Raw genomic sequence first — 21,812 nt, forward strand, 5'->3', positions numbered from 1 at the left:
TGATGGTATAGAAAGTAAACTTAAGCGGGGAACTAAACGAGACTGATGTGGTTCTGTTCGCTTGATTGTATCAATCATGCTTATTAGCTATGATATATTGTTTTTCTCTCACAACAAAATAGGACATCAGTCGGCTTAAGCAACCCAAACGATCAACATCCTGTTCAGTTGGCTGGTTCGTATCATTACTGGTTCGTGAAAAAGTACTGCTGGCTGATTTGTATGAGAGAAAAATACTATTCCGACTAAAAATTTACGATCGTTTAGCGCAGAACGAACATGTGAATAACGGTGCCGCCGTGCATGCACATCGCCGGGGTCCACGTGGCGTCGCCACCTCCCGCTCTCTATATACCCGACCACCCCCCTCCTCTCTCTCTCGCCTTCACTTCACCACCGTGTCTGCCTCCTCTCCTCGTTTCTCCGATCTTCACTGACTGAGAGCCTTTCTCCCTCCCCTGTGATCTTGTCGCTTCCCAAGAAGGAGAAGACCTGGTTTGGTGGTGACATGGCCGTGCAAGCGCAGTTCGGCGGCCTCGCCGGGTGCCTGCTTCCCTACGGCGGCGGCGGCAGCGGCGGGTTGGCCGAGGAGCAGCTGCAGGCGCTCCTGTCAGCCGCCGCCGCGGGCAACAAGCAGGCCCAGCAGTACCACTGCGCGGCCGGCGTGGCCAGTGCCGTGCAGAGCGACCTGACCTGCAACGGCGGCGGCGGCGGAGGCGTGGTGGCGTCGCAGAAGCGCGGCAGGGACGGCGACCTCGAGCAGTACCACCACGTGCCGTCCTCGTCCGCCGCGCTGCTCCCGATCCCAGGGGTGGTGGTGCATCAGAAGCCTCCGGCGGCGACGGCGGGGAGCATCGCGAGCAGCCGGATGGCGGACTCCGCGGCGGCGTCGACCAGCGGGCGCGGCCCGCTATGGACGGTGGACACGCTGTTGGCGGCGGAGCTGTGCCAGCAGCAGGGCGCGGCGGAGGTGGACGCGCTGGTGCGCGCCGGGTCCGAGCGCCTGCGGGCGGGGCTGGAGCGGGCGCGGAAGCGGCAGTGCGAGGCGCTGGCGCGCGCCGCCGCGGCGGGCGCCGCGAGCGCGCTGCGTGAGAAGGAGCGCGAGCTGGACGCCGCCCGCCGCCGCGCGCAGGAGCTGGAGGAGCGGCTAAGTCAGGCGGCCGCCGAGACGCAGGCGTGGTGCGGCCTGGCGCGCAGCAACGAGGCCGCCGCGTCGGGCCTGCGCGCCACGCTCGACGCGCTGCTCCTCCGCGCCAGCGTCGGTGGTGGTTGCGGTACGGCGCCGCACGCCGCGCCCGAGGAGGAGGGATTCGGCGAGTCCGGCGGCACGGACGACGCGGAGTCGTGCTGCTTCGTCGACGCGGCCGAGGACGCGATGCCGCCGGCCCCGGCGGCGAAGTGGGCGTGCAGGGCGTGCGGCGGAGGCGAGGCGTCGGTGCTGCTGCTGCCGTGCCGGCACCTGTGCCTGTGCAAGGCGTGCGAGCCGAGGGCGGACGCCTGCCCCGTCTGCTCCGGCGCCAAGAACGCGGCCATCCACATCGCGCCCAACTGATCGCGACGGGTTGGCTCCGATCCGGCGATCTCGGCAGCCAACGCCGGCGCCGTTCGGCTGGTGCAAATACCAGCCGGAATTCACTGTTCACCGCAGAAAATCACTGTCACTCTCACAGATTCCTAGGAATTTCTCTCAGCCAACAGGGCCATCGATGAGTTTTATTAATGAGTAGGAAGTAGTAGGTAGATTACTACTCCTAGGCCTTGTTTAGATGCCACCAAAATTCCAAGTTTTTTCACTCTCTCTCCATCACATCAATTTTTAGCCGCTTGCATGGAGTATTAAATGTAGGTAAAAAAAATAACTAATTACACAGTTTAGTTGGAAATCACGAGATGAATCTTTTGAGCCTAGTTGGTCCACGATTGGACAATATTTGTCAAATAAGACGAAAATGGTACTATTCATCAGGTTGAAATTTTTTCAGCATCTAAACGAGGCCCTATTAGGTAACGGTAAGTTGGGCCGATTAACCCGTTCGTCGTCTGCTGCGTCGTGTTCGCCCGATTGCCGCTGTTAAAAGGTGAAATTACCGATGGGTGGAAGTCCTGTTCTGGTTAACAATGGACATGTGGTGTAAAGGATGTTAACCTTTCTGGCTTACCAATACTGTTTGTTACTTCACCATGTTGTGATTTTTTTTTGCTTTTCCTCCGGTTTCGATTTGATCCGTGTCAAGTGCTGTACTACGCAGAGCATCCTCTGTTTTTGTTGTTGTTGCTCTGTTTCGTCGTCCATGGACCATCATTCTTGCCCAGTTGGCAATTGCCATCATCATGGTTTGTGGCGGATCTGAAAAGATGCCCGTGTGCATGCAATGCAATGCAAAAGCTCGCATTCAACATCGACGACGACGAGGCGATCTGCCACGTTTTCCGAGGTGGACACGCTTTACTGTCCGTATTGATGAATGCGCGCTGGGTGGCGTCATGGCAAAGATAAAAATCCTACAAGCATGAATGCATGCAGTACGGAGCGTGCTGCCTGCCACTCTGTCTGTCCGCTGCTGTAAAACGAAAAGGTTTTTTTTCTTTTTGGTTCGGCAGAGAGCTGCAGAGGCAGAGCAAAAGCTCTCGGTTGAGCAATGCCAATGCATGCATGCCATCAGCTTTTTGGTCGTTGGTTGCGACGCGCGACGCAACGCAACAATCGCTGGAGCTGGCGACGCCTTTGCCATCGTGCCACTGCCATGCTTTGCTTTCTCCTTTTCGCTGCAGAAGTAGGAGTAGGAGACTGTAGGCGGCGATAGCACACCGGCTGCTGCAGCGAGACAGACGCTGGTGTCTGCGTGCCACTGCGTTCTCTTTCTTTTCTTTTTTGAAGGCAGAGTGTTGATGCTGCGGCTGCTGAGCTGCTCCGCAGCAGGAGCGCAGTACAGCATACAGCAATTGGGCTGGCTAGCTTGAACAGGCAATGATCGTGGCTCCGGCTGGCCGTGGCTGTGTCGCCTGTCGGTGGGTGCGTGCAGAGCACCGCAAGCAAACCACTGCCACTGGTGGTGGTGATGCATCACACTCGTAGTACACGGCTCCTCCATCCATTGGGCCATGCATGGCCCCGCCGGCGGCCGGAAAAAGGAAGCAGCAGCGCGTCGTCTTTTTCCTTTGGGGCTCTTTGGTCCGGTCCGGAGACGCAAAAAGATGCACGCATGATGCGTCATGGCCTCAGGGAGACGCGAAAAGATGCACGCATGATGCGTCATGGCCTCAGGGAGACGCATGTTTGTTTGCAGTCGCACTGGGCTACGGACCAGCGGCGTCCGACGCACCACTTTGGCCGGTTGGGATTGGGGGCACCTGGAGTAGTTGTCAGGCACACACACTTGCGTTGCCAATGTGCCATGCCACCAGTCCGTTTGCTTTGCCCTTTGGTGCATTGGTGGGTACCGTCTCTCTTTACGCTGCCTAGACTAGACACCATCATCATCATATCGGTGCTTTGTTTCAGAGTGGCCGATTATTGGTGGCGTTGTACTAGTACGTTTGGTCTCCTCTTTTCTGTACCGCACACATGCAGGCAGGCAGGCAGGCTAGGAACAGGGTGCAATGTACCAGCCTCTTCATTTGGCCGTGGCGGGGCTTGTCGTAAACGATCGTAAATTTCTAGCTAGAATAGTATTTTTCTCTCACATAAATCAGCCAGCAGTATTTCTTTATGAATCAGCAACGATACGAATCAGCCAACCGAATAGGCTCTACGTATATGCGTGCTTCTCCGGCTCCGAATAAATCAAGTTTAGAGTTATCTTTAGCCCAGACATTTTTAAGTTCGAGGATCGAATTTATATATAGAAAAATATGTTAAGATTTATGACACTAATTTGGTATCATTAAATACATCATAAATTGTATTTTCATAATATGTTCAATTCATATTACAAATCTCTGTACCTTAGAAATTGTATTTAGGGACGGCGGAGTAATTGCTACTCCTAGATTAGCTACTAGGACTATACCCACTCCATCAATAAATCAACATGTAGAATTGTTCTAAGTCAAATTATTATAAGTTTTACCAAACTTAAAGAAAGAAGTGCTTCTATAAATTGATTTACTTTGGGGGGCAAAGGCCCTATATATAGGGGCTCTAAGATCCGTACAAGATTATCAGGACCTTGTGTGACAAATGGACCGAAGTGGTTTAAACCTAAGGTTGGACGACTCGCTATATTAGTGAGCTTGTTTATTCTACCTTGATTCGGCTTGTTTTTTTTAATGAGCCGAGCTAGCATTTTAGCTTGTTCAGTTAATGAACTAACTCAAACTGGCTCACAAGGCAGCTCGCGAGCTAAACGAGCGAAGTCTTCATAATCCAACAACCTAAACTAGTAACAATTAGGTTTTTGTGAACTGAAATCTACAATTGGCATATGCTATGCATGACACTTATTTCGTTGTCTTGATGATTGCATAGAATAATTTTGTAGCTATTGATTTATGCATTAGTTATAGCTATTAATGAGCTGGCTTCTGAGCTAAATGAGCCAAGCCGAGACGAGCCAGAGTTTTAGCTTGTTTACTTAACGAGCCGAGCCGAGCATTGAGCCAACTTGTTATCCTAGTAACAACCTTTATTGAGCTGAGTCATTACACTGCCCTATCTAAACCTCAGTCCTCAGTTTCTTTTTAATTAATTCAAAATGCAAATACAACAACCCAACTAATTAAGATCCGGTTTCGTAGGGGTCATCTCTGGTTTCGGGAGAGCCCTACCAAACGGTTGAGTAGAAGCTGTTTGAAATAGCTTTTAGTGAAAAAAAAAAGAAAAAACCCTCGGGAGGAGCCCTCTCAAACAAGGGCTAGGTATTCTTACCTTTATTCCCCTTTAGCTTTAATGAATTCCTGTCCGGACTAGCGTGCACTTTCGGTGCAATGCGCCTTTGTCTACTTTCCTCTTTACTGCATGTTTAGTTTTCACCCTAAATTTTTAAAAAGTACTACAGTAGCTATTACATTGAATCTTGCGATACATGTATGGAACATTAAATATAGACAAAAAAAAACTAATTACACAGTTTGGTTGGAAATTGCGAGACGAATGTTTTGAGCCTAATTAGTCCATGATTAAATACTATTTACCAAATAAAAACGAAAATACTATAGTAGCCCAAATTCACAAATTCAAGGAACTAAACATGCGTTATTCGTGCAAAATGCAAACACATATCCATATGTGTGCGTTATTCTTTGCCTAGCTAGCTTGTTCCTGGCTGCTAGCTTTCTAGCACGTGCCTCTGCAGTAGTAAATTCTTTCCTCTACTAGGCCTTGTTTAGACGAGGGGTTGGAAATTAATATTTGATACTGTAGCACTTTCGTTTATATTTGATAATTATTGTTCAATTATGGCCTAACTAGGCTCAAAAGATTCGTCTCGTAATTTACAATTAAACTGTGTAATTAGTTATTTTTTTATCTACATTTAATACTCTATGCATGTGTTCAAAAATTTGATGTGGTGGAGAGAGAGCGACAAAACTTGGAATCTAAACAAGACCCTAGTTGTCTAGTACCGTACTCCTACGTCTGATGTAGACATGCATGTAGCTGTGCATCATTGCTGCGATCTCTCTTTCTGTGTATAGTACCCACTTTCGGAGATACCGAAGCAAGCACCACTGATGGAGGTAGCTAGGGGTCAATCTAGGTTCATCATGACCGATGGTTCTGTAGCACGTAGTGATGATGATCCAGCGGGCCAGCAGGCCAGCACTTGGAACGAAGCCAGTGCTTCATTCACCTGCGTACGACGAAGACGCGATAAAAAACCCGTTCAATTCTGGAACGAAGCCGAAAAGTTTTCTCAAAAAGTACCATATTACACATCATATTGAATTTTACGATATATGCATGAAGCATTAAATATAGACGAAAAAAACTAATTACATAATTTGGTTGAAAATTGCGAGACGAACGTTTTGAGCCTAATTAGTTCATGATTAAACACTAATTATCAAATAAAAACGAAAGTGCTACAGTAGCCAAATTTCTAACTTTCCACCCACTAAACACGGCCGGCCGTTTTCAGACTTTCAGTGCATGCTTCTCTTCACTCCAGCCAAAGTGCTATATATATATGCTAGCTACCTTTTTAATCAGGCGTGCCGGCCTAATGCGCTGCTGGTCCAGTCCAGATATGCATCGATTATATATGAGCCTTTAATTTTAATCAATGTGGACTGTTAATTGGAGCAGAACGTACACAAGACAGTGCAAAGTTATTAGTACTACGTACTATAGGCACGATAGTGCTGCGCGCGGGCCTGTAATTGGTTTGCTCATTTTGGAATTAGTATTTTGTTAGTGGTAATGGAATGGCACCGATCGGTTTTCTTTGTTTAGGCCAACTGCATTCCTCTTCGTTAGATGATGTGATCATTACGGCTACGAACAATGGAGGGGCCATGCATGCATTGCATCGTTGGCACAAACATGAACAGTAAGTAGCACTACTAGAGAACAGACTTTAGAACGATGTCTCAATTTAGCATTAGCCTCGGCATTTTTTGCCCCCGAGACTAAAGGACAATTAGTCCCGGTTAGTAATACCAACCGGGACTAAATGTTTCTTTATTCCCGGTTGGAGCCACCAACCGGGACTAAAAAGTCCTTCAACCTTTAGTCCCGGTTGGTAATACCAACCCGGACTAAAGGTAGACCCTTTAGTCCCGGTTGGTAACACCAACCCGGACTAAAGGTCCTCCGATGGGTTAGTTCAAAAGGAAAGCATCTCATCCATTGTAAGATGTGTTGTGTAGGTGGGGTGGTAAGCTCCGCACGAGGCAGTGCATGAGGTCTTAGGTTCGAATCTCAGGGGGCGCAGCGGTGGGAGGCATTATTATTTTTAAAGCCGGAAGGATCTTTAATCCCGGTTGTGGCAAACCGGGACTAAAGAACAACACTTTAGTCTCGGATCGCTAGTCCCGGTTGGGAAACCGGGACTAAAACCAGTTCCCAACCGGGACAAGATATCAAATCTGTAGTAGTGTAGTGTATATAGGGAAAAACACGAGAAATTCTTGTCATTTTACGAATACAAGTTCTAATGTCCGCATTACCTCACAAAACTTCAATAAAAAAATCTCAAATTGCACACAGGGAAATGGAATAAATAAATAAAAATCAAATTTCATTAGAGGAAGATCACTACTAAAAGATGATTTTTTTTTTCAGAAGACAACCCTTTTTATTTACAAGGCCAGTCCAAAAAGTGTATGTCTCTAAAAACACCTAGTCAATTTTAGAGGTCTTCTGTCCATTTATATAGGCAGTCCTATAAAATGCGGGTGGCCAGTGGCTTGTGTCGATGACATCGACCTAGGATGCCACCATGTGGTTGTGGGGGACCAGGATTTGGGGGAGGGGGGGGGGGGGGGGGTTGCTTGATCTTCGCCACCGTATGACATCTTCCTCTTCCTTGACAATAGCGTTGGACACCAAGCCCACCGTCATGTCGAGCTTGCTTCTCGTACATGCAAGAGTCGTAACCTCGCTGCCCATGGTGCTGATGTCCAAGGCGAGCACATGTTCTAGCTTGTGCGAGGGAGAAGAGGCATGGAGGGAGGAGGATGGAATAGGATCTACCTTTAGTGAGAAGGGAGCGACGGATGTGGAGAAAATCGAGAGAGAGAGAGAGAGGCGGGGTGAGAGGAGAAGTGGCGGCAGGTTATAGAACCGAGAGAGAGCTCGATCAATCTAGAGTTAGAATATGGGTGAGAATGTGCTTCGGATAAAAATGAGATAGAAGGGCCAGACATGCGATTTTTAGAGGCAAACCTCTTAGGTGGATGTACTATGAAAATAACACTTAGAGGGAGTTTGGCAGCGCTCCTCTCCCATCAACTCCACAGCCAGAATCAAAGCACCTGGTGGATCCCCAAAGGGCAGCTTTGCATCCTCATACATTGAAAAGGGCTGTGGCTCCTTTGTTTTGGGTGCGGAAGCACTTTTACTGTTGGGGGCGTTTAGTGTGGCTTCGTTGGCTCATGTTAGAGCCACACGAAACAAGGCCTTATTTTTAGAGGTGGGCCCTCCTAAAAAGTATTGCTTCTATTAGTTGATTTTAGGAGGCGGTTGTTTTTTATGCTCTTTAAATGAACCGCCTGCCTCTAGAAATTGATGGTATTTTTGAAGCACACGCTTTTGTCCTACCTCCGTAAATAATTAGGATTTTATGTCTATAAATAGATTTACTATAAAAATATATTTCATGATTAATCTAATGATATTTATTTGTATCACAAATATTGAAACTATTTTTTATAAATTTGGCCAAACTTGATATGATACAATAGTAAATTACTGCCCCCAAGAAAAAATGTTTATTTTCTAGTCATTCCTCCTAACCACCAATATAATGGACTTATTGCATGCGTGTTAGCTAAACACTGCATTTTATAGACACAAATGCTCCTTGATATGTTGTAGAATGAAATATTTTTTTCTTGGTATATTAATCCAACAAAAGTTACATTTTTGAGTTGTTATGTATTAGAGAATGCATATTGGCACTTAGCTTGAGATGTCTGGTTAGTTTTAAAGCTAGCATGCAATATGATAATATTAGGGGAAGACAAACTTTATATCAAAAGTTATAGAGCTTAAAGAGACTCCCTTCGTTACAAACTAGACGTTTTGTCTTTTTAGATACATTACTTTTTTCAAATTTATTTAAACATAATGTATATCTAAATACATAGTTTGTATATCTAAATACATAGCAAAAACTATGTATTTAGAAAGGCCAAACCATCTTAAATCTGGAATAGAGGGAGTACAACTTTGTAATTGATGATATTTTCATTTTTCTGGAAGGTTGGCCACCAGGATATTAATTTCTTTAGGAGGTTTTTATGGTTTTTGGCCCTAAAGGATATTTCATTTCTGATTGTGATTTAATAATTAGTCTATACTATGTATCCTAAATATTAATGTTGTTCATATATATTTAATTGAATTTAAAAATATTTAATTTCTCGAAAAGTGCCACTATTTGCGGAAGAGAGGGAGTAGCTTCCTGATTCCTCCTCTTGCATATTGACCGTTCCGTTCGGTCTGCTTTCTCTCTGCGTGTGGGCCGTCGACGGCCGGCCGGCCAGACCGATCGGACTACCGGAGTCCAGAGGCTCCGGTGCCCGGTGGTGATCGACGACGACGCCACGACGCGACGGACGTACGGTGACCAACCAAGCCGCGCGTGCCCATGCATGCAAGACAGGCCATGTGCTCATGGACCATGGGCTGGTGGTGCGGCCTGTGCCTGCTGTGTCCGCACACTGTGCACACAGCACACCGCCCGTGCATACGCGCCCAGCACCGTACGGCATAAACTAGCTGTACAGAGTTGGACGTACCTAGACCTAGACCTAGGTAGCTATCGGCCATATAGCTGGCACACCGTAGCCCGTAAATTAAAAGTTTGTGTGCAACTGTGCACGCACCCGCACGGTAGATGGGGCCGTACGTGTACTACGTTGGCACGGACGCAATCAAGCACACAGTACGTACACAGCTACGTACGGTAGTCTTTTTTAGCCTTTTTACGTATCCGTATGCATATATACATAAATACTGTACTGTGTTTATTAGATTCGATGGTGACAGTCGGCACAGCTACCACGACGTGTCCGGTCATCTTTTAACAAGCACAGTAACAAAAACACAATCCATTCTTGAAGAATGATATCCTCATGATCTCACAATCATATATATACACAAACAATTAATCATGCACGCGGCACGCCAAATGATTATACATATGAGCGGCACGCAGTTGAGTCTCCGTCCGTACGTGCGAACACCAAATGAAAACAAAAGTGAACGTATATACGGGAACAAAACAACGGGCGTGATGTGATTCGATGATGATGCTCTACGTTACTACGTGCATGCACACAAAGGGACGAATGAACATGGTCGTGGCGCGCTTCACGCGACTACTGATCATTCAAGAGCGTGTACCGATTCCACTCATCTTTTTAAGAAAAGGTTCCCTTTTTTCTTATGCAATGTAATAACAAATAAAGCGATTATTGATCCACGTGGCTAGCGCCAGTACGCCCGGAAGACGTGCGTTCGGACGGCTGCGCAGCTTGCCACTGTCCACCTTCGCCCTGCCCCACGCGCGCACTCCGCCCCGGTCTCGGCACCGCCGGTCCTTCCCCTGATACCCTCCGGCCTCTCTCTCCGCGCGGACGGCACTTGGGAACCGGGATGAGCAGCTGAGGACGAGCACGCCCCCGGCGCGCCCCGACCACAGCACCCCCGTCCACCGGCCCTAGCGCCCCCGTCCGTTGGACCCCAGGTGCGCCGCGCGCCCCACCATCGGCCCCCGGCTCATCCTCGGCCAAACAACATAAAACACTTACAACATGAAAAAACATTTGAATGCAATATAATGAAACATTTGGAACATTGTCGGCAGAATATCGTCGACAGTCCATCAGGGATATACCCACGATGGTAGATTGATTGGTAGAGGTGCGCATGATCAGGATCTAGATGGTAACAGAAACACAAGATATGAGATTTAGACAGGTTCATGCCATCAAGATGACGTAAAACTCTAAGTCCTGTGTTCTGCTTGATTGTATTCCTGAGATAACCCTAGGCTAAGCCCAGGATTTGTATCTAGATCTCCCCGTCGACTAGGGGACCCCTACCCCTCCTTATATACTCTGGAGGGGTAGGGTTACAAGGAAAGTTCGCTAGTCGGCAATATGGTAGATATTCTATTTGGATTACAATATCTATAAAAAGAGTTCTAGCAAATCATATCTTCTCGAAGCCTTGCGGTACACGCCGACCAGTGCTGTCACTACACCACAACACCGTATCACCGTCAGACATCTGACGCTAAAAATTATATTTATCGATGGATGATCTGTCGCTAAAAATAACTCATAGACCGTCTGTCGCTAATTTTATATTTACTTATTCACAGTCCGTCGCTATAGGTATTCAGATTTACCGCTGCCTTGTCTGTAGCTAAAAACATCTATATTGTCATGTGGTCTGTCCATAAAAAGTGGACCCACCTCATCGGCCCAGCTCATGCGTGAAATTTAGCCCAACCCGGCAACTCGCGGGTACAGAGGGGAGCCCTAGATTCTGTTACTCTCCCATGTCCCAAATCAGCGCCGCCGCCTGCTCTCTCTTGTCTCCCTCCCGATTACCTCCCCAAATCGCCGCGCCACCAATCCCACCACACACCGAGAGGAACTCCACAGCGCAGATCCATCTCCTCCCCAACGCCTTTCTCTGTGTCTCCTGTCATGGCGCCTTCCTCCTCTCGGCCAGTCCAACTCACTATGGTGGGCCGGGGGCGGCGTCGGACAGACGACGCCTTGGCGCTCATCTGAGGAGGTGGCAATGCGGGCCGAGGAGGAGGCGACGGGCTCAGGACGCGGTGGCACAGGCGACGAAGGCAGCAATGGTAGAACTCCCGTGCGGTCCATGCACATCGCTGGTGGATCTCGTGCCCCACCTTAGTTCGCTGGATTTTGTTCGTTGGTGCCTCTGCTTTGCCTCGGTTCCACGGAGGTTTGTTGGTCCCTGTTCTCTAATAGCTTGTGGTCTCTGTTGGACAGGTCCTGCTCTAGAGCGCCTACAAGAAACAGAGCAAACAACACGTTCCGGCGGCCGGGCTGCTCCCACGGCCATGCGCGTTGCCGTGGCCCTGTGACAGTGCACCTGGGACCTTGTCTTCACCCGATCTAAATGTCTCTAGAAGTGAGCCTGCCACTCTTGCCTTCTTGTTCTTTTCCCATTGTTGCTATGCTTGTCACTGTAAATGACTTCTACTAAATCAATTAATTTTCTTTTCTTTTTTTATGCTGGGCTGGATAGTTAGTCTCTATCTAGAGTTCACTATAATGTTCTGCTGATAATTATCAACAAAACTGGCTTTCAATCATGTAACATGCTTGAACCAATTTTCAGTGACAGTCAGCCATGAGCCATCTACATGGTAGATGAGCAGGCAGGAAAATTTCTTTGCTGATTCCCTACGATATAACCAAATTAAAACCTCTCACTGCTGCATGTTTAGCGGCTCAATGGCTTCGCACAGTTTAAAGCCATATATCTCACATGCGTGTGTAGTTGCATAAAGAATTGAAGATTGTTCATTTCATTGGTTCATTCAGAAAGATAGCTAGTTGTTTAGAATTTATAATTAAGTGATTAGTAATTCTATGCAAAAATGAATGGAGTCTATATCTTACACACTGTTCTTTTGTGTAATTTCAGGTTTGAAAAAAAAGAGTTCCAAATACACCGGCTGATGGGTGTTCAAGTCTCTAAATCAGCACAGGGTGCTCGTAACTATGCTAACTTTTATTTCTTAACTCCGAAGTTAATCAGCCACGGCCGAGACTAATTTAGTGTTTAGGATAAATTTTATTTTTGAACACTAAAGGGAAACAGTTAATCACTATTGATTCCTTTTTATTTTTGAAGTCTGAAGCTAATTTTTATATGCATATATCAGTGCAACATGGTAGCACCTATGAAGTTACTCTTGTTGCATATTAGTGCAACATGCATATATTTACTGTTGCTGCAATTTGGACATATATCCAAGGAACATTTACTGATTGTAGATTACTTAATAAAATGTTTTTCTATGTGAAGCTTTTCTTTCTCGATCATCTCATTATTTTGCTTTGCTTGCTCGATCATCTCATTATTTTACTTAATAATACAACATAGCATGCAACAGTGTTTGTTAGCCCTTTTTAGCAGCACCTCACTCTGATGTAGTGATGTTCATATGGCTCCCTTAAGTAGTTATGTTCTGTTACAAAATATACTTGCACATCAAACATTGCATCTGGATTGACAATATATTCTGTCTTCTCCCTTATAGACAAAAGACGTTCATTTTGTTAGCCTTTTTAGCAGCACACCACTCTTATTGCAGATCTTCATTATTGGCAACCTATTACGTGATGAACTAATGTTAGTATATAAAATAAAGCGAAACTTAAAGAGTAAACTTTAAGTTAGTTATAAATTAAAAAAAAAATAGAATACCAGAATGGAAATATCTTCTTCAGTTCTGGTCTATATTAAGCACCCAATCGACAGAACCAATCCACTTTGGAAATAATGTACTTAATTTAGGATTACAAAACCTGGGAGTCACTCCATTTGTTGTATTCTGGAATTTAGTTGGCCACTTCTGCCAAAGAACAGAGCAAATGATGAATGGCATTTGCCCAAATCATTTTAAGATTAATACCTTAATTAGACTAATCTGAATTTTTCGCAAGTCTTGACCTGAATTTTTGCAAGTCCTGATCTGAATCATACAACACCTAGGACAGTGGGAGTCACTCCATTTGTTTTATTCTGGAATTTAGTTGGCCACATCTGCGAACAAAACAGAGCCGATGATGAATGGCATTTGCTCAAATCATTATAAGAACAATCGAGACATAAGATTCATATTCTCACAATAATACATGATGCTCAACTATTGTCTTTTGTGTTAGGCCTTAAAACAATGTTGCTTGTTAGTATTAGTTGTTACTTACTATTTTAGCAAGCTGTACTTGAGGTACAATTCTGCTTTGGTGAATTATCTGATTGTAGCCTTATGCCCAAAAATATGTATGAATCATATTGGTACTTTGCTTGTAGCTCATTTACTAGTCTGCAACTAGACCATTTTGAACTTGTTATGTTCCTACAAGTATTGATTTACTATATATATGAAGCAAACATGAACATAAAACTCTTGTTTCCAACTTTCATGGTTCTTCTGCCATTTTGTATTTGTTATGTCCCTACAAGTATTGAGTGGTGATGGTTTGATATTTTTCCTTGGAAATATGAGCATTGATTACTAGTCATTTCTTTTTGATATAGAGGGTAACTGGAGATGGATCCTATCATGTTTCAGCAAACCTGTACCATAACAGTCATTTGGGCTGCAACCAGCATGTTTGATCAGCATGTGTGCTGCGGAGCAAAAGCATTTTGATAGCAACCATCAAGCAGCAAGCTTCAATTGGCCTGTCTGGTGGAGCAGATTGTGGTAGTAACTAGTAGGAATCAACCTTGGATCATGTCTTGTGGAGCAAAAGATGATAGGAAACATCCAATAAGGACCAAGCAACTATGTGAGTAATTTTAGCACAAGGAATGAGGCTTGTGTGGCTGTCTTGGTTGTGCAGCAGCATAGATTATTATAGAAATTATCTAGTTATTGCCATCTAGAATGTAGCCTATGTTGGTTGTGCAACAAACACTCCATTTTGCCAAGTTAGTGCCTATGCTATGTGCTAGTGCGAAAGGCTGTTTAGGAAGCAATAGCTTCATGTTGCTTGCTCCAATGTATGACTTAGGGATATAGTAGCATCATATTGAGATGTATGACTTTTCTAGCAACTTAGGCTCTCTACTGACTTTGTGTTGCAGTTTTGAGATGTATGACTTTTCTAGCAACTTAGGTTCTCTATGGACTTTGTGTTGCAGTTAAGGCAGTTGCTTCATGTATGACTTAGGTTGGCACATGTTGCTAGATGTATGATTGTGTGCACAAACCTTAGGATGTGAAACACAAACTACTAGTATTATTGTCTACTGAGATGTGCATTGATGTAATTCTTTTGATGTTTGACTTTGCTAAATGATGTACACAAATATATAGTGTACAAGACAAGTTAGATGTAATAAATATTGACCTCCGTGTGATATATATGTGCTTGTGCACCGTCGTGTGACATGTGGACACTATTAAGCTTGAATATGGGTTTGATATGTGCTAAATGTAATTGTATTTATTGTTTTGGTATATTTATATTGTCCTAATGAATAATCTGTCGCTATAAATACATGGAGTATTGGATGATCTGTTGGTAAATGTTTGGTAACAGAGTGTCTGTTGCTAAAAAGTAGCAATGGATTGTCTGTCGCTATACATTTTAGGGCACCACATAATCTGTTGATAAAAATATGTCTGTCGCTAAAGACTTTTAGTGATAGCACTTACACCGTCTGTATAAGTTTGTCGCTATAACTTTTTAGCGACAGATTATCTTTTAATATTTCCACTTTTAGCATCAGATCGTCCATCGCCAATCTTGGTGTTGAGTTGTAGTGCGTGCGCCGCGTGCCTTGATCTTGTGGGCTAGACCACACCTGATGGTGTGGCCCATGCATGTTCTTCGCCGTGGGTACCTAGGGTATATCCTCCACAAACATGAACTTATAACATGTAGTAGAACCGACCAATTTATAAGAGCACAAGTAAAATGACTGCCCGTAAGAGGTCGCAATGTCATACTTGAGCCCATATAAACCCGGTAGTCCGTCGAGTACCGCAACGGGTCTCGATTAACCATCAACATACAACCAAGATCGTATATGATTCAACATACATGTCACACATTACATAAGGTTCACAAATGCAGTTCATTCATTAGAGTACGAATTAAGGTTATTACAAACCAAGTTCAGTAAATAGTAGCGGAAGCAAATTAAAGTTTGAAGCTAACATCTACCATCACAGTTCAAATACAGTGCCGACTCGTGATCACACTCCCATAAAAGCATGTAAGAAGGATTAATAAGGGATGCCTATCCAGGACTCACTCCTCATCCACGACGGGATAGAAGCAGTTCTTGCAATAGCCATAATAAACTGTACCATCTGCAACAATGGGAATAAAACCTTGAGTACGAGAAGATACTCAGCTAGACTTACCCATCATAAACTAAAAATCAAGTGACTCCAAGTATTATGCAAGGCTTTATAAGTGAATGTAGCTTGGCAATATTTTGCATAAAAAGCGACTAATTCAGTTGTACAATTATAATTCGGTCATCAAGTTAATTATAGCTATTCACCTCTAGATTAACAACTAACCTATGCCAAACATGTGGTTTATCATTTAGTAGCATACAATAGTAACCATAGCCGGTGTAGTAATTCTATGTTCATCCGAACCATCATATTCCATAACACAGTTACTACGATATTGAAGCTAGCCAAGTTTCTCATTGTCCGGGAGAGATAGCGACTTGAATCGATTTCAACCAGCTAGGAATATTTCTAACACAAATCTAGGCAGACCAGATCAACGTCCACCTTAGGTCATGTTTGGTACAACTCAGGTCCACATTTCGCAGGTTCACCTAGCGCCGCACAATCAGAGACAACCAGTTGCTAGGACGTTTAGGCTCGGTCTGCCCTTGGGCTCACATCTAGCTCCCCGCATATTCTTACTACCATCCAGAGTGCGCACTCTAATAGAACAGAGCCTAGCGTGAGTTGAACTACTCGGCTTCACGGTCAGAACGAGCTATTCGGCCAGCTAAGTGAGAGACATGCGTTTAATCTTATCAGAAGTGCCAACAATGGTACGGTCCTTAACCGGCACAGGCAGAATCATATGAATCCACCTACACATAGACTCCGCCCGACCTCCATTTATATTACCCTATGGTTCTTTTCCATGATAGCAAATATAGCTAACCGTGCTACGGTATCCACCTATATCTTGCAGGTGATAGGAAATCACCTGACTTCTACTAGTCTAAGCATGGCTAAGTATATATTCGATCCTAGATCTACACAGGGTTAAAGGTATATGTAACTAGACAAGGTAGTTCTATGCATCAAGTGTTTTCAATCAACTCTTATAACCTAATACATCAAACATAAAGGACTCAAGTGATATTTTATAAAACATAGGAGACTTAGAATGCTCCGGGACTTACCTTTGAGGAAAGAGGTTGGCCGGTGATCCGGGCACTTAAGGAGGTCCTCGAGAGTTTGCTCCTCTTCTCCTAGAGTTACGACCATAACTGGAGTTATACACATCAAAATAATATGGTTGTGGATATTCTAGAAAGCTTCTGAAATTGCCTACAACTTTATTTTAATACACTTAATATGATTCAGCAGTTATCTAAGTCAAACAATTCAATCTTTCAGATCTATCCAGAGAGCAAGTATTTCTGACAGCAGAATTCTAACAGCCATAATTCTTAAACCATAGGGCCTATAACTATGAAAATTTAACACAAGGTAGATAAGTAAATTATCTATAACTTTGTTATTAATAAGTTTTACAGAAAATACCATTATCATCATAAAATTATCATCACAACCAAAACTATACATGCAGCCATCTAGTTGAATTATAAAGCAATAATTAACTAGTTGCATATAACCAATTACTTTTCAGTCTAAATAATAACATCAACATATCATATGTATCACAAGAACCATAGAAAATATCATGGTTAAACATAACTAATTTATTTATATCTATTTATTAATTTTCTTAGATAATAAGGTAATTTAAAGGATAAATATTTTGAGTGCTTAATAAATTCTGAGAAAATTACAGTAGCCTACAAATGACCTTAGTAGTCTACTATACAAATTTCATACCATTTGGATAAGTATAACTACCTCTACAAAAATGACAAGTTACATAGGCTTATTTTAGCAAAAAATAGTTTAGCATAGTGATAAGTGTCAAGCAATAGATTTAATATTTTTCTTACATTTCTGCAGGCATAATAATACTTTGTAAAATTTTTCATGACCATATGTTATGTATTTTTATCCCAATTAATTCCACTAGGAATTAGCAATTAATTAGGATTAAATATGAAGACCATATTCCAATTATGCTTACTGTAGGTTTAATCTTTTTTCTAGCTAGAGCATGTGAACACAAGACCAGAAAAATTGGAATCATAATTTTATCACCTTTCTAGCTCAAGTTATGCATTTTACAAGATAAAAACCATTTTAAAATCATTTATCTAGCTACATTTTATTCTCTAAGAAACAGTGCATCTTATATTTTTATCAAATACTATACTTCATGAGGAATCCAACAAAATTTGGTTCACCAAAATTAGACTCTGCTAGTTTGAGATATGATTTTTTTAAACATGCATTCAAATCTAGAAAAAAAAATAAATCAGAAAATCATACACCACACGGACTAACAGCCAGGGCCCACGGTCAATGGGGACCCACTCGTCAGCGAGACCAAAATAGGGGATGATGCTGACCGGCGAGAACTCGCCGACGGTGAGGTCTCCGGCGGTAGCATCTTCACCACTACACTCATCTCACCCACGCGCATCGACTAGTAGGCTTATTTGGCTCGGTGGCTCACCGGAGCAAGCTCGACGGTGACCATGGCGGACGACGGAGGTCATCGGCAATACGTCGGCCATCTTCGACTATGGCACACTCAGGCGAGGACAACTACTCCATCATGGTGACCTAGCGAAGCTACATGGTGCAGGTGAGGGCTCAAGGTGACGTCGATGAGGTTGGCCGCATGCATGGCTGTGCGGCGGCGCATGGAGCGCGGTGGTGCTCACACTATTCTAGCTAAACATCGGCAAAAGGTGGGTCTCCGTCATGCCACTAGCTATGTCTAGGGCTACTCAACCTAAGGCATGAGAGAAAAGAGCGAGACGGTGAACCAGCTCAGCGACGGCGAGCTTGAGTACCATGTGGCCATGGCGGACGCGGGCGAGCGGTGACTCATTTTGGCGTCGTCAAGTGATGGTGTCATTCCTAGCTCCGGCCTAAGCATCTAGACTCTAGCGTGGTGCTAGACCAGAGAAAATGAAGGCATGCGGTGCGGTGGAATGGTCAGTCCATGGTGAGCCGCGAGCGTGGTGGCGCTCCGGTGACGACGGCGGCTGCGATGAGGCGAAATGCCGCTCTACCTAGGGTCGATAGGTGATGCTAGTGGCTCGAGGAGGTGGAGGTGATGGTGGAGCAGTCATGGCCGAGAAGAATTGGTCGGTGAGGCTGCATCGGCGGTGAGCGGCTGCGGCGGCGCATAGTGAGCTCGGCGTGGAGCTTTGGCGAGGCTGAGCGAGGGAGGAAGTGAGAGCGGGCGAGTGGAGTGAGCAGCAGGGGTGCGACACTTAAGTGCTCGCTATGGCCTGACCGATTGGCATGTTGCCACCATGTGGTGGCCATGGCCTATGGCCGGTCGGCCACTGCCATGCGCGTGGAAGCGGGTTTAGACGCCGCGAAGCCGGCTGACAGCGTGATTTCGACCCCATATATCTCCTAATCCGTTCGTCCATTGTAAAAACTCCATTAATGAAAGTTCTAGAGCTACATTCCATCTACAACTTTTCTTTAGGAAGCATCCCCTAATTCGCAACGGTTATCCAGTTACAATGCTCCCAAGTGGGGTACATCGAAACTAAAAACATCATTAGGACTTAGAAAATTTTGCAAGTCTCAAAATAGTCTTTCCTTGCTACTTGTGAGCTATTTTTGAGCTTGCTATACACTGAATTAGACCTTGACCCAAAAATAAATGTTGTTACCCTAGTCAAGTACTACAACTTTTATTTAGGTCACACAGCCATGTAAACACTCTAAGCTACTGTTCAACTTTGGTCAAACTAGTATTATGAAAATAGCATTTCAAATGAAACCAACAGTTAGAAGCAAATTGGGCGTATGTCATGAATATAAACATTGTTCCATTTACCATCCTAGATGCGTCTAAGGTGTTTTCATGACCTCACAACCATCTTATACATTGGTCATACATGATTGCAAGCATAAACACATATAAATCAACATTTCATGTGACAATGTATAAAAATGAGATGAATTTTCATATGCTCATGTTCATAAATCCTTGGATGATGCTTGTGCTCATAAAATGTAGATGTCAAATGCGAAGCTTAACCCTGGGGTCTTATAGCTCCTCCCCCTTATAGAAATCTCGTCCTAAGATTTGCATGACCTACCATTCTTCGTAAAAGGTGGGATAAACCTCACGTAAGTAATCATCCCGTTCCCACGTGGCATCTTGTTCACTGTGGTTATTTCATATCACTTTGTAGAACTTAATGACCTTGCTTCGTGTTACTCTTTCCATTTCTTCTAGCACTTGGATTGGTTTCTCTTCATAAGTTAAATCCTATTGGAGCTTAATGTTGGTGGGTGCAATGGCTTCCTCACATATGTGAAGGCATCTTTTCAACTGAGAAACATGGAAGACATCGAATATCGCACTCATGTTAGGAGGAAGTTGTAACTTGTAGACAACATTTTCTTTCCGTTCAATAATCTTGTATGGCCCTACATATGTAGGTGCAAGCTTTCTTTTTACTCCAAATCTCTGCACTCCTTTCATAGGTGACACTTTTAAGTACACATAATCTCCCACTTCAAAAGTTAGTGGTCTTCTTCTTTTATCATGCATAACTTTTTGTCTTGATTGAGCTACTTTCATATGCTGTTGGATAATGCATACCTGCTCTTCAGCTTCGGTGACAAAATCAATGCCAAAATATCTTCTTTCCCCGGGCTCAATCCAATTTAAGGGAGTTCTACATTTCCGACCATACAAAGATTTAAAAGGAGTCATCTTGATGCTCGCTTGATAACTATTGTTGTAGGAGAACTCGGCTAAAGGTAGCCATTTCTCCCATGAACCCTTGGAAGATATTATACAAGCTCTCAACATGTCTTCTAGGATTTGATTCACCTACTCAGTCTGTCTAGAAGTTTGTGGATGATATGCTGAACTTCTGATTAGTTTAGTTCCCAAAGCCTGGTGCAAGTGTTCCAAAAACGAGCTATAAATTGAGGTTACTGATCTGTGATTATGGTCCTTGGTACTCCATGTAGTCTCATGATCTGAGAAACATACAACTCAGCGTGCTTTCCCACGTGATATGCTATGTTAACAGGTATAAAGTGTGCTGACTTGGTGAGGTGATCTACAATGACCCATATGGAATCGTGACCTTGCTGTGTCATCGGAAGGCCGGTAATAAAGTCCATACTTATTTCCTCCTATTTCCAGCCTAGAATAGGCAATGGCTAAAGTAATCTAGTAGATTTCAAATGAACGGCCTTGACACTACTGCAATTATCACACCTAGCAACATAGGCGGTGATCTCTTTCTTCATCTTGGTCCACCAAAAATGGGTTTTCAAATCTTGATATATTTTTCTACTACCCAGATGGATAGACAACTTGGATGAATGAGCTTCATCCAAAATTTGATTTCTAAGCTCACGGTCTTTCAGTACCACAAGTCGGTCCTCAAACCAAAGCACACCTCTTTCATCCAACCTAAAATGCTTGGTTTCTTGTTCTTTCATCTTTCTCTTGATGTGAAATACACCTACATCTGTCTTCTACAGTTCTATGATTTTGCTCTCAAGTGAGCAACTGACAGTGATATTGTGCAGCACAACAGGATGTAACAAATTAAATCCATCTTCCAACTAGGCTTCCAAAGTGTTGCAATGAGATTTCTGACTAAGTGCATCTGCTACAACATTTGCTTTTTCTAGATAGTAGTGCACTTCCAAATTGTAGTCCTTGGTCAGCTCTAACCATCTTTGCTGCCTCATGTTCAGCTCAGGTTGAGTGAAGATATGTTTGAGACTTTTGTGGTCAGTATATATGTGACATACGTTTCCCAACAAGTAGTAAGTGCACTTCCAAATTGTAGTCCTTGATTAGCTCTATCCATCTTCGCTGCCTCATATTTAGCTCAGGTTGGGTGAAGATATATTTGAGACTTTTGTGGTCAGTATATATGTGACATATGTTTCTAAACAAGTAGTGTCTTTAGATCTTCAACGCATGAACAACTGCTGCAAGCTCTAAATCATGTGTAGGGTAATTGACTTCATGCTTTCTCAACTGCCGAGAAGCATAGGCAGTAACTCTTCTTTCTTGCATGAGCACACACCCTAAACCTATACCCGATGCATCACAGAACA

The 21,812-nt window shown here is 44.0% G+C and overlaps 1 protein-coding gene across 1 annotated transcript; it reads left to right on the plus strand.

Annotated features, from left to right (window-relative positions):
* The first annotated feature begins 401 nt into the window (after positions 1–401).
* LOC136482276 (E3 ubiquitin-protein ligase BOI-like) lies at positions 402–2,064 on the plus strand. The gene has a single exon (XM_066479498.1). The coding sequence runs from the start codon at positions 509–511 to the stop codon at positions 1,550–1,552; it is 1,044 nt and encodes a 347-aa protein (XP_066335595.1). The 5' UTR covers positions 402–508; the 3' UTR covers positions 1,553–2,064.
* Positions 2,065–21,812: the final 19,748 nt, after the last annotated feature.

Source organism: Miscanthus floridulus, chromosome 9 (genome assembly GCF_019320115.1).
Source record: "Miscanthus floridulus cultivar M001 chromosome 9, ASM1932011v1, whole genome shotgun sequence".
NCBI lineage: Eukaryota > Viridiplantae > Streptophyta > Magnoliopsida > Poales > Poaceae > Miscanthus > Miscanthus floridulus.